Raw genomic sequence first — 14,354 nt, 5'->3', positions numbered from 1 at the left:
ATCTTGGGCTATGCCACACACGCTCTGAGCGCTTTTACGTGCACACCTTCTTTAAATTGCGGGTACTACTGTTATTCCTATATATTGGCAAAGAAACTGCAGCACGGGCAAAGTTAAATTGCCCACGGTTACCGATCAAGTGAGAGACGTAGCGAGGATTCGAACGAATGGAGTCTGGCTTCAGAGTCTGACTGCCTTTACCTCCACTTTGCATACGAAGAATCATGGTGAGATGCTGAGCTTAAAACCCAGGATTTACAGACGTTAAAACCTTAGACACAATAGGAGGTAGTGGCAGTACATATTAATATGAGCTCGATCTGTCCCTCTTATCCCTAAGAAGCATAGAAAGCATTAGCTTATACCATAGAAAACCTCGATATATTCCCTATCCCCAAAATATAAAAGGCATTTAAACTTAGCATTGTCCTAAGACGGCCAGTTTGCCTGAACTAAACTGATTGGCAGTCAGGCTTCAACAGCAAAAAACCAGGTTCCACAGCTTGATAATTAAACTCCAAAAGGCGCGCGAGCCTCCAGGCTAAACAGTTTCCCGCCTCCCAGCCGGTTAGAGCCAGCTCAGCAACAGCTCCCCTAGTCCAGGGTCGTGACGTCAGCACAGGCTTTGGGCCCGCTTCTGGATTCTCTCTGCATCTGCGCGGCCGAGTAACTGGCGAGTTGCGAGCTTAGCTCCGCCCACTGCCCCGGAAGTTAATGCAGAAGCCACACCTCTCTCCTCATCCGGCTGGGGCGCAGCCATTTTAATTCATATCTGAGTGGGCGGTGGCGTTTCGTGTTGGCGGTCTGGCTCCGCTGGGCAGGGGGTAACTTTACTGGTTTGGGGTGGTTTTTAGTTTAATTTCTCTTTTCTAGCTTCGCATCGCGGGCCAGTTCTCCCTTTCTAGTCAACTGAGGCCATGTCAGGAGACGGCGCCCCGGAGCAGGTGAGGAAAGAGAGTGGTGGGGCCTCGTGGCGACCTCTTCTCTTCTAGTCTGTGTTCGTCCGAGTACTCCAGCCATGTTCGCCTGAGGAAGGAATCGGGGTCTAATGGACCCGGGGAACCGGGTATAGGACAACGTGGGAATGGGGAACAAGGGCTGACTGAGATCTGAAGTTATTTTTTGGCTTCTCTGCCGTAGGCGTTAATACGAACAAATATTTAACCTAGACAATAACCAGGAAGCTGCTTCGTCCTGTTTAGTTAGGCTCGTGGGACTGCTCCTGTGAGATACCTTCCTTTGATACCATTTTGATACTGGGGTAGTTAGGAATTGATTACTTTAACGTGTAGTCGCTGTTTTCGAAAAACTTGACAGTGTTTCCTCTGCCACCTCTCCGATATACCACGAAATAGGTTACCACTTTGAGAAATAATCGGAGATGAAACTCATTTGGAGAAATAGTCTCTTGCCAGTGCGAATGAAGAAGGAAGCAGTGTAGAAGAGCATGGTTTTGCCGAGATTCAGGAATTGGGTGGCTTGCTTCTGCTTCCTTCTTTTTCTCTTTATTCTGTACGCAGTTCATTTTCGTTTTTAAAGCGACACAAATATTGCAGAATTTGATAAATCGGAAATGAGAAATTGGTTTTGGCCACTGTAAATAAAAGCGTCTGCTTTAGTACTGGGTGTAAGTGACTTATAAATACTGTAAAAATCCTATATTTAGTAAAGTGATTTGTTTCTTTTGCACTTTGTTCAGAATTTGGGTAAATACTACCTTTTAGTTTGAAAGAGGAAACTGATACCTTATGAGAGATGTCATTCCATTTGTTTTTTCGATTTAAGTCCTGCTATGTTTAGGTAAATAGTTTTTAAAATGGAGGCTAGCTAGACCTGCAGAGCCTCAATTTCCTGAAATTTCCCGTTGCTGTGGTAACGAACTACACTTAGGTTTTTGTTTTTTAAATTCCCAGCTTAGAAGGTAGAGGCTGTTTTGGAGGTTGACAGAGATGAGGCAAAGTTGGAGTTCCTCTTGAATGGTCTGGGTGGCTGTAAATGTCATTATGTCGCGAAGGCTTGCTAAATTAAATTTTGTGTTTGCTTGTTGACTGATTTCAGTACTGAAATCCCGTTTACATTTTACATGCTGTCACAATGCCCAAAAATGCAAAGTCTCAAGTCTCAAAATTATTTTATCAAATCTGTTTATGTATACCTACCGTTTTTCTGAGATGGGCTCATATTTTGTCACTTGAAAGCTGAGGAGTAGTGATGTCCTAAGATTTTATTGAAAGTTTCCAGAACTTGTTAATTCTTAAATTTATCTAAAATTATAAAGACACTGAAATGTCATGACCTTGAATATTTCAGAACTGTGGTGGTTTAAATGGGAGAGATGGTGGTGAAAATTTACAGGAAGAGAAATTAACCTAAAAGTTTTATCGTGCAAAGTTTAGTACATAGAGAAAAGTTGGAAGTGCAATGAATGCTAGCAATACAGTTCTTCACCTAGCATCAGCAGTTGTTAACCGTTTTTCCCGTCTCTGCTTACATACTTACTTGAAAGTAAGTTGACACATATTTCAGCCCCTTAAATTTCATCATTCTTTTATATAAGGACATTGATGCAGTTATATAACCATACCGTTTTCTCACCTAAGAAAATTAATAGTAATAATGTATCATTTCTGGATCCCAGTTTCTGTTCACATTTCCCCAGTTATCCCCAAAATAGGATTCATTGGATTTTCTTTCTTTTTTCTTTATTTTCTTTTGCTTTATTAGAATCTAATTTGGGTTTACATGCATCATTTTGTTGTATCTCTTGAACAGTCCTCCCACCCCCCTTTTTTCCCGGGGATATTGTTTTGTCTGAAGAATCCTGGACAGTTCTCTAGTAAAAATTTCTCATTTTCTGAGTTGATTTGATTTTTGTGTGTGTGGTATCATTTAACTTGTCCCTTTATCTTTTGTTATTTCCTGAAAACTTTGTGGTTGCTTAGGTCTAAACTGATAGCTCTGATAATATTTGGCTTAAATATTTTTGGGTAGAATGGTGTAATGTTACATCAAAAGGCACTTCATGCCAAGTGGTTAGGTTGTTCCACTATTAGTGATGGTTAAGTTTGATTATTTGGGTAGGATGATGACTCTGGGTTTCTTTATTGTGAAGGATTATGATTTTGTGTTCCTCAATAACCTTTTAACTAGTTATTTGTCAATTAATAATTCTTGAATAAATCAGTTATTACATTGGAGTTGGTGAATGGTGGTGTTCTAATTCTACTCGGTCTTTCTGACTGGCTCGTATTTTTCTGTAAAGAATTTTTTTCTTTCTCTTTTTTAAAAGATTTTATTTATTTTGGATAGAGAGGATTATTTTTCCTTTGGCAATTAGTATTCTGTAGGTTGATGATGTGTTCCTCAATAACCTTTTAACTAACTGGTGACTGTTTAGAGGAAAGAGCACCTAAAATGAGCTGAAATGATAGACAAAAAGAAACTAAATACAACTGAAGAATCATTTAAAAAAAAATCAAAGCCACTCTGAATGGGGTGTTCGCTTTGGAAAGATGACAAAGGATGTTATGGACAAAATATGGCAAGATAGTTGTAGATTTCTTTTAGCCTCATAACATTGAAGCTCAAAAAAAAAATTGGGTTGAACAAACCTGCTGGTATCTTTGTTATTCAAAAATATAGATGGTCATTACTTTCTTGGTACCGAATCTATATATTTGTGCCCTCTGAAACGGGGAAATGATTGTAAACAAGCAGGATGGCTTGCTAAGATTTATTGTAGTCTTTTTTTTTTTTTTTTTTTTTAACCTCTTGTGAGGAAGTTCCATTTTTGCATAGAGAGCTATTTAATTTACCTTGGCATTTTTCATTAGTATTTTTTATTACTGTTTTTGTCAGTTTGGTGATGACAAAACTATGTGCTTGTAGGTTCCTCTCTACTCCCTAATGAAAACACATCTGGTTCGTGTGTGGAATTATGGCTATATTTCTGTTTTGTGTGTGTGTCTCTGGATATATTATCTGTATATACATACACACATACGTTAGTGCTTGGTTCAGCTTTTGATCGTGTTCTTTTTTAGCTCCATTTTACCTTGTGCAGTACCCCTACAGCATTTAGCTGTTGTCTGGAGTTCCTCCACTGGGTTTGCACAGTGAGTTGAAAGGACTGCCTAATTTATTCATCCTTGCATCTAGGAATCTAGGAAATTCTGTTTTGATACTTAAAGGTGTTCAGTAACTTAATGGATGAATTTTGCATTTAGGCTGTATGAGATACATTAGAAATTCCCATAGAATTTAATTTTGGGAAGACAGGTGCATAAATAAGAAAAAAATAATTTGGGCATAAGAGTGGGGTTTTTTTTTTTTTAAGTTTTGTTAGATAAGAAGAGGGAGAATAGTGTGTTCAGCCAGGCCAATTTATATGAACCTTTAAATCCCTAAAATTGTTTCTGCAGTCATCTTTTAGAAATAAGACTTCATTTTTAAAACAACTTATAACCGACCTAGGATTAGGAAGGCCTATATTGTAAACAAAATGATCCTCACTTTGGAAAATTTGCATAACCTGAAGAAGCATAATTACCAGTAGTTCTTAATGAGGGGAACTTGGGGCCATAAATCATTGTTGTCTTTTGGTGAAAGATAAGTTTGGGATAGTGTGGAAAATAATGAAAAATGTTCCCTGCTATACACTTAAGTAAGATGAAAGATGAACGCATACAGTGTTGAAACAAAAAACCTGGTTTAAGGTTTTGTTGGGTAACCGTTACTACTTACTAGCAGTTAAAAGACAATGGTATTATCAAAACAGGTTTTTAAAAAATATTTTATTTATTTGAGAAAGAGAGTGCGTAAGAGAGAGCATGAGAGGGGAGAAGGTCAGAGGGAGAAGCAGACTCCCTGCGGAGCTGGGAGCTGGATATGGGACACGATCCCAGGATCCCATGACTTGAGCCGAAGGCAGTCGCTTAACTGACTGAGCCACCCAAGTGCCTATCAAAAACAGTTTTAAACGCAAAGTGGAGGGGTCCTTGGGTGGCTCAGTTGGTTAAGTGTCTGCCTTCAGCTCAGTTCACGATCTCCAGGTCCTGGAATCGAGCACCATGTTAGGCTCCCAGCTTGATGAGGAGTCTGCTTCTCCCTCTGCCTTTCCCCGTGCTTGTGCTGCCTCTCTCTTTCTCTCTCAAATGAATAAATAAAATCTTTTTTTTTTTTTTTTTAAGATTTTATTTATTTACTTGACAGATCACAAGTAGGCAGAGAGGCGAGGAGGAAGCAGGCTCCCGCAGAGCAGAGAACCTGATGTGGAGCTTGATCCCAGGACCCTGGGATCATGACCTGAGCCGAAGGCTTTAAACCACTGAGCCACCCAGGGTCCCCTGAATAAATAAAATCTTTAAAAAAAAAAAAAAAAAAACCAAAGTGGATTGGGTGGGGGTGTTAAGGGAGAGGGCCAGATATATATATATTAGATGATGTATTATTTGGGCCCAATTAGTTTTATCAATTTTTAACAATCTTTCTGTAATAGCCTTTCCTACTTTTCCTCCTCCTGTTGTGATACTCGGTATAACAGTTTGGGGCAGCCAAAATTGAGTTCATCTTTTTTGTTAATATTTCAACCATGTAGAATACTCTAGTTGGCAATAGTTGTTCCTAAGAGAGACTGATCTGTGTTTATGCAAGCATTGGTTTTCCTTGGAAGTACAGTAGAAAGGTGCTGTGTTAAGAGAGATGGCATTCCTTCAGCATTAAGAATGTAGGAATTTCAGGAAAACAGCTTACATCCCAGATAGACTTTCCAGAATTGCAAAATCTGTGTTGAGGTCTTTGTACCTATTAAGTGGATAATTCCCCAAAACCCTTCATAATTGTAAGCTTTTCTGCCATTGTCTCTAAATCTTTTCTCTGTAGATAAAGACCTGCCTGTGAATTTGAGTCTTTTGGTTTTGTTTTGCTGGGCAGTTGGTAATGGAGTGAGAATTGATGTAAATATGGATTTGAGTTAGCAGATTTTTAGATTAATGGATAGTTTATAATCAGTAAATACTGAATAAAGCCGGAGGACAAAACTGTGTCCTAACTGATGATTTGCTAATGTTTTATTTAGTTTATTTAGTGAATTAATATCTTGGCTACTTTTGGTCTAAAGCCATTTTTTGAATTCTAAAGATTCAGATTTTTATTTGTAGTTGCAGCTGTTTGTTTCCTAGGGAATTAATAAGCAGATTTAATAAGCACATATGATAAGTATTATTATTTGGGCCAATAATCTTTAGCGTGTTTTTTCTTGAGTCTTGAATTGTTTACATGTTTAGTAGATTTTTAGTCTCTGGAAGGGCTGAAGGGATGGTATGCAGAATACATAATCAGATTCATTTACCCAAAAAAAAAAAAAAAAATCTGGTAGAGTTCTGTTGCACTGGTAAAGGAACACACATAGGACTAAACTGGCATTCAGTCCTGATGTCACCGGTCACGTAAACTGCTTTATTCTCTAGGCATACAAATCGTCTCCGTTACTACTTGCAGATAATCTTGCAAAGTGCCACTCTCGTCTATTTTTAATTTTGAATAAAGGTTAACTACCAAGGGAGACTAAAGACTTCACATAGATAGTGTAATTTATGCAGCTTTATTAATGTTTTAGGGAAAACATGGAATGACTTAGGTCTGATGCTACTTTATTTTTAAAGAAACAACTTTTGGAAAATGTATGTAGAGAACAGATTAGTTAGTGTTTGTCCAAATGGAGTCTGTGGGCCCATTGTATCATAATCACTTAAGTGGTTTTTATACAACTATATGTGCGTACATCTTAATTTCAGACTTATTATGACAGATTCTGTAGGTGAGACTTGAGAATCTTCATTTGAAACAAGTACCATGGGTGATTTTTATGTAAAATGTGCAAACCACATAGAGGTTGAAGATATCTGAACCTTAAAAGTTGTTTTTGAATACATTCTTTATAAAATAAGTGGAGGAATAACTGCAGATTATTTGAGGATGGTTAGGCTTTTGATAGTATTTTGTGGTTTTCCTCCCTGTAGTATATTTAGTCAGTCATTACCCTTAATAGTGGGAAATAGTCATTACAAAACCATGTTAGAGACTCATCCTCTAGTTCTGTTCACCCTGGTCAAGAACTATTTATATAGGTTTAAATCTTTTAATTTACCATCTTCTCTATACTTTTGTTTATCCTTTGGATTAAATTTTCACTGATCTTTAATTTAGGTATGACCTCTAGCATCACACCCTCCCCATTTACCACAAAAATAGCTATATTTGGAGGAAAACTACCTTTTTTCTTTTCTGTGAAAGTTGCACTTCCCTGGTGGAGATGGGAAAAATAAATTTGATTATTTTATTCTTTCAATCATTAATCATTTTTGTCATTTTCCCCCCCTCGCACCTGAGTTAACTCACCCCCTAATATTAGTTAAGCTGCCATACAGAAACTGGTATGCAGTTTCAGTAAAGTTTAACTTAGAGTTTTTCGGAGGCTACATGAGCTATCCACAATTATATGAAAAGGCTATTAAAAGTGCTTTTCTGGGCGCCTGGGTGGCTCAGTGGGTTAAAGCCTCTGCCTTCGGCTCAGGTCATGATCCCAGGATCTTGGGATCGAGCCCCACATCGGGCTCTCTGCTCAGCAGGGAGTCTGCTTCCTCCTCTCTCTGTCTGCCTCTCTGCCTACTTGTGATCTTTGTCAAATAAATAAATAAAATCTTTTTAAAAAAAATAAATAAAAGGGCTTTTCCTTTTCCATCTACATACATAGTCATATACTTCATAACCCTAGTTACATAGTCATATTTCATCCGAAACAATATACTGCAGTAGATTAAAAACCGAAGCAGATAATATCTTCTATTCAGCCAGACATTTAAGTGTCACAAAAACATAAAACTGCCGCTGTGTTCACTAATTATTTTTTTGCTTTGGAAAATATTTTTAAATAAAGTTATTTTTAAATGAACTAAAATTTTTTTCTCAAATTTACTGTCTCATATGATAATATTAATAGATACAGCCACATTTTAAAAAATTTTTGTTCGGTTCTTCAGTTTTTAAGACTGTAGAGTGATTCTTTTACAAAAAGTTTGAGAACCATTGAAATTGTGTGTAGTGTATGTGAGGCCCTTGTCAAATTCTGTTTTCTCTGGGCTGGCTTCACGTAACAAACAAAAGATTAATCAAAGAAAGTGAAAAAACCCACCTAATGGGAGGAACTTTTTTTTTTTTTTTTTTTTTAAACTTATTTGACGACAGAGAGAGATCACAAGTAGGCAGAGAGGCAGGTAGAGGGTGGGGGGAACAGGCTCCCTGCTGAGTAGAGAGCCAGAAGCGGGGTTCTATCCCAGGACCTTGAGACCACGACCTGAGCCACTGAGGCGCCCCTGGGAGAAACTTTTTATAAATCTGGTGACAAGGGACTTGTATCTGTAATACAAAAGACTCTTGCAATTCAGCAATGAAAAGATAACCCAATTAAAAATGGGCAAAGAATCTGAAAAGACATTTCTCCAAAGACAAATGGCCTATAAGAACATCAAAAAAATGCTGAACTTCATTAACGATCAGAGAAATGTAAATCAAAACCATTTTATACCCAGTAGGATGATCAGAATCATCAAAAGACAAGTGTTGGTGAAGATCTGAAGAAATTGGAACCCTCTTAACACTGTTGCTCAGAATGTAAAATGGTTCAGTCACTTTGGGAAACAGTCTGGCAGTTCCTCAGTGTTAAAAATAGAATTACCGGGGCGCCTGGGTGGCTCAGTGGGTTAAGGCCTCTGCCTTCAGCTCAGGTCATGATCCCGGGGTCCTGGGATTGAGCCCCTTATCGGGCTCAGCAGGGAACCTCCTTCCCCCTTTCTCTGTCTCTGCCTGCCTCTCTGCCTACTTGTGATCTCTGTCAAATAAATAAAATCTTAAAAAAAAAAAAACTGGGAAACAATCCAAACGACCATCAGTAGTTAAATAAAATGTAGGATTTGTGGGATTATCCGTATAGTGGAATTTTTCTTGACATTAGAGAGGAAAATACTGATACATGATGAAACACAAACCTTGGAAACACGCAAAATAATAAAAGCTAGAAACAATAACATATTGTACGATACCATTTACATGGAATACCTGCACATCTATGGAGACTGAAAGTAGTTTGGTGGTTGCCTAGGGCTAGGGCCTTGGGAAAGGTAATGGCTGTTAGGATGGTTCTTGTCGGATGATAAGATGTTTTTAAAAAATTTACTGTGAATTGTATACTTTAAATAAGTGGCTTGTATATGATTATGCCTTTAAAAAAGCCATTTTTTAAAAAGATTTTTGTTTATTTATTTGACAGACAGATCACAAGTAGGCAGAGAGGCAGGCAGAGAGAGAGATTGGAGGAAGCAGGCTCCCCGCTGAGCAGAGAGCCCGACGTGGGGCTCTATCCCAGGACTCTGGGATCATGACCTGAGCTGAAGGCAGAGGCTTTAACCCATTGAGCCACCCAGGTGCCCCCCAAAAAGCCATTATTAAAAGGAAAATTTTAAAAGGTCAGCGTGTAATGGATTTACCCTTCCTTCATACTTTTAGCCAGTTTTACACTTGTTACTATTTACAGAGAAAAAAATTAGTTGTCATGTTAGCAGTACCCTACTACTAGAAAAACAATTCATAGAACAGATGCTAGAGATAGGTACTAAGTAACATTGTGTCCCTGTACCCAAAAAAGTACATCATCAATTCACAATTTTTCTGGGTTTTGTACCCATTTGAAATAGTGTATATTGGATGTATCTTTGTATACACCATACAGTTGTGTTATTTTTCTAGGTTTTAAAATTATGCAAATCAAAGACATTCCCAGAGTCCAGCTGATACCATTGGTAACGCATGCCTTGGGAACTAGTCCAGCTTTTGTTCTGGTCATTTGATTTGGAGTTCCAACCTACTCCCCATTAACATTCCCTAAAGAATGATAATGGGATGATAGTTTATTCCAAAGACAAAAGCTGGATTTTTGTAGACTTTCTTCTTGAAATAAGTTTTGGGGATGTGTAACCATGGGACAGCTGTTCTTTGGCTATATATACACTAAGCAGAGTTCCGACCTCATTCCATTTCAAATGAGTACTGGAAACTTGTCCTAAATTTTCTTAAACTGATCTATTCATCTGATCCAGCAGTAGATTTAGGAAATAGTAATATAATTCCATTCCTTTTTTTTTTTTTTTTTTTTTTTTTAAAGGATTTATTTATTTATTTATTTGACAGAGAAATCACGAGTAGGCAGAGAGGCAGGCAGAGAGAGACAGGGAAGCAGGCTCCCTGCCAAGCAGAGCGCATTGCGGGCTTTGATCCCAGACCCTGGGATCATGACCCGAGCCGAAGGCAGAGGCAACCCACTAGCCATCTAGGCACCCCTACTATTCCATTCTTTTTTTTTTTTTTTTTTTTTTTTTAAGATTTTATTTATTTATTTGACAGAGATCACAAGTAGGCAGAGAGGCAGGCAGAGAGAGAGAGAGGAGGAAGCAGGCTCCCTGCAGAGCAGAGAGCCTGATGCGGGGCTCTATCCCAGGACCCTGGGATCATGACCTGAGCCGAAGGCAGAGGCTTTAACCCACTGAGCCACCCAGGCGCCCCCTACTATTCCATTCTTTATGGAGGTCCAGTCCCCTTGTGAAATACTGGAAAACTGCTCAGATATCCTTTGCCCTATAGAAATATGCCCAGGCAAGAGAGCAAAAGTGTTAATTAACGTTGTTGGCTACCCAACTGGTTCATGATGATAAATGACTTTTTGTTGTAGGAATTAAATGTGGCCATAACTACCAGAGTATATTCTGGGCCATTTGGTTTGCTTTCTTGTTAATTAATGCACTTGATTATCTATGTAGTTCGTTTTACGAACATTTAACTACATCCTTGCTAGAGGAAAATAATTTAGGAGTGTAACAGATTTTAAAAAGAGCTGAGCCATGGTTCTTTCAGATTCTAACTGGATTTGGGGTAGAATTATGTAATTTAATTATATTTCTGATTATGAAATGGGGTTATTATTTAACGAGTGATTAATGTGTTGTTTTAACATCTGCTCTCCAGCATCCTTTGCCTGGGTTCGTAGGTCCATTATAATCCCATCCCCCAGGTGTCTGGTTAGAATTTTAGGGGTTCTGTGAAGTTGGATGGAGGAAAATATTTTTACTAATCTTTAACTGAAATTGAAACTTTCCGTCTATTATGAAGGTAGGCAAGAAACCACACTGGCAGTGTTAGCAATAACTAACTAGACATAAATACTCCAAATATTATTGTCTTCATCACTAGACTCATTAGATCCTGTTATTTAACATGTTAAGTATCTATTACTGTGTAAAGTTTTGTTTAAAAATATTTCAGTAATTATATTTCAATATAATTGGTTTCCTTTGAAGTCTCTCACAGTTCATTTTGTGTATTTAAGAACAGTATTCTGAGAGGGGTACCTGGCTGGCCCCATCAAGAGCATGTGACTCTTGATCTTGGGATTGTGAGTTCAAGCCCAACATTGGATGTAGAGCCTACTTTAAAAAAAAAAAAAAGAAAGAAAGAAAAAGAAGATTTTTCTGAGAAAGAGCCCATAGGCTTCAGTAGACTATTGGAAAGTTCTGAGGCAAACAAAAAGGGTTAGGAAGCCCTTGGAGAGCTGTGGTTTTCACCTGAGGTTGCACATTAGAACCATCTAGGGAGTTTAAAAATGTTTATAGTGATAAAAAAGTAAAAGTAGTGATGGTACACCTTGTTCCTAGAGATTCTCATTTAATTGATTACATAGTGGGGCTTGAGCATCTTTAAAATCCCCTTAGCCCCAGGCGATTGTAAAGTGCTGCCAGGGTTGACAGTCACTAAAGGAGTGGCATATTTAGCAAGGAGACATTTATACTTCTTGCTGTGATTTTGCTGGTTGAATATTAGACACTATCTTTTGAGTTTTCTCTCTTCTTTTACAGATTGTGGTATACGTTACCTAATTTGGTAGGTTAATTTTCACCAGGTGGATCTTGAGTGTATAAGACCTCACATCAAACTGCTTTGAAACACTAGTTGTTAGCATTGATTAACTAAAGCAATTCAAGGATAGCTTAGCTCTTTTTTAGGTCCTGATTTAAAGTTCCTGTATCACACTTCTTATTTTATCATTAACATTTCATACTTGGTATCTTATGAACTAAGATCCTGGTTTTATTTTAAAATATTTTCTTAAGTTTGTTTTTTTAAGAAGTAAACTATTTGAAAGGAGAATACTTTATTTTGTTGTATCCCATAGTGTCCCTTCAAGAATGTGTGGCACATACTAGGCACTGATCAAATATTTCTTGGGTGAATAAAAATTAAAACAGTAGAAGAGTATATACATTGTAAAGGGAGTGTTTCCATGAGTCTGCCTCTGTCTCTTCCCAGCTCATCTCCCTTTTTTTTTTTTTTTTACACCCACTATTACGGAGATAGTTCCATGTTGCTATCTATAGACCTTCCCTGCTCTGTTCTTTTTCGTGATTACGAATTCCTCAATTTATTTAGTCTGTTCTTTTATATGTGATTATTTTAATTATTTTTAGTTTTATGCAACAGCAAACAGCCGAGTAGTAGTTCTTCAGTATACACCTTTGTGCATGTGTACAGTGGAAGTTGCCAAAGGTGGAATTCAGGGTCAACGTTCATGTTAAATTTTGATCACATTACTGTTTGCCCCTGCCAACAGTGTGAGAATGTCTTGCCAGTGTAATGTTGATTATAAAACACTTTGGATCTCTGTCTTATGGCTTACATTTCTATTTCTTTTTCTGTGAACTCTTCCAGTACCTTGCCCATTTTGTGAGTTGCTGATCTTTTATTGACTGTACATGAATAAATTTAGTACTCTGCCAAATATGTTGGCTATTTTTTAGGTTTGTCTTTTGACTTTGATAATTTTTCATGCACAATTTAAACCGAATTAAGTGTACTCTCTTCAAAGGCTTCTGGAAAACCTTAGATATCCACTTCAGTATGTTTTCCTCTAGTTCTTTTTTGTTATTAGTGTTTAAATCTCTGACCCATGTGAAATTTACTTCGGTAGAAGGGGTTAAATAGGAATTCAACCTTATTTTGATAAAGTTGACTGTAGTTATTCTGATAGATGGTTATACAGTTATTCTAACCCTGTGCTTTGAATAAGCCACTATTCTGTTTTGAAATATCACCTTTATTTGTTCATTTTCCATATATCATTCTCTTTTTCAACTGTCGTGAACCAGTGATTCATGAACCATTACCACACCATTTTGCCATGTTATTTTGTGTTTTAATGTGTGGTTGGGACCAATAGTCCTCCTTTATTAAACTTTTCCAGTTTTAGTTTCTTGAGCTAACCTACTTACAGAGCTCTTATATATTAGTAAAATACGAGTTTCATACAAAATTACCTTTTTTTAAAAAGATTTATTTATTTGTCTGACAGAGATCACAAGTAGGTGGAGAGGCAGGCAGAGAGAGGGGAGGAAGCAGGCTCCCTGCTGAGCAGAGCACCCGATTCGATCCCAAGACCCTGGGATCATGACCTGAGCCGAAGGCAGAGGCTTTAACCCACTGAGCCACCCAGGCACCCCTACATTGGTCTTTTAAAACGTGTTTTTCTCTCTAAATAAAATGTATACTTATCAGTGGTAGACACTAATTTATTCCAAAGAAGAGTGTACTACTTCCAGGTATATTTTTTTCCCTAAACCCACGACTAAAATTTCTTCCCATCTGGGGTTTTGACATTATTTTTCTTTTTAGGATTTTTTTATTTATTGATTTGATAGAGACAGTGAGAGAGGGAACACAGCAGGGGGAGTGGGACAGGGAGAAGCAGGCTTCCCGCTGGGCAGGGAGCCTGAGGCGTGGGGCTTCATCCCGGACCGGCCCCCGCAGGATCATGACCTGAGGGAAAGGCAGACATGTTAACGACTGGGCCACCCAGGTGCCCCTTGACATTATGTTTCTATGAGTTGTTAATTGCCACTGAAAAAAATAAAGCTGTTAGGGGCAGTGTTTCCCTCTCTGTCTCCTCTTAAATATTATTCTGTATTGCCATATAGATTTCAAGAAGTCCTGTAAAAAGACAAAACACAACTTTAAAAATTAACATTTATCTGACTTAGTTGAATATCACTTTTTTTTTTCCTGGCACATAGTGGTATTCTTTTTTTTTTTTTTTTTTTTAAGATTTTATTTATTTATTTGACAGAGAGACAGACAGAGTGAACACGAGCAAGGAAGTGGGGGAGGGAGAAGCAGGCTTCCCACTGAGCAGGGAGCCCTGTGGGGGAGCTCAATCTCAGGACCCTGGGATCATGACCTAAGCTGAAGACAGATGCTTA

General features: G+C 37.9%; 1 protein-coding gene across 1 annotated transcript in view; it reads left to right on the top strand.

The window, feature by feature from the left end:
* Nucleotides 1-747: 747 nt before the first annotated feature.
* The window catches only part of CSTF3 (cleavage stimulation factor subunit 3), a 67,603-nt gene continuing 53,996 nt past the window's right edge, over nucleotides 748-14,354 (top strand). Inside the window, exon 1 of the mRNA XM_047747410.1 lies at nucleotides 748-944. Within this exon, the coding sequence (XP_047603366.1) occupies nucleotides 918-944 (27 nt within the window). The 5' untranslated portion in view covers nucleotides 748-917. The remainder of the gene's footprint in view (nucleotides 945-14,354) is intronic.

This window comes from Lutra lutra, chromosome 10 (assembly GCF_902655055.1).
Source record: "Lutra lutra chromosome 10, mLutLut1.2, whole genome shotgun sequence".
Classification (NCBI taxonomy): domain Eukaryota; kingdom Metazoa; phylum Chordata; class Mammalia; order Carnivora; family Mustelidae; genus Lutra; species Lutra lutra.
The sequence above is the reverse complement of the archived record's forward strand: the minus strand, read 5'-3'. Positions and strand labels throughout refer to the sequence as shown.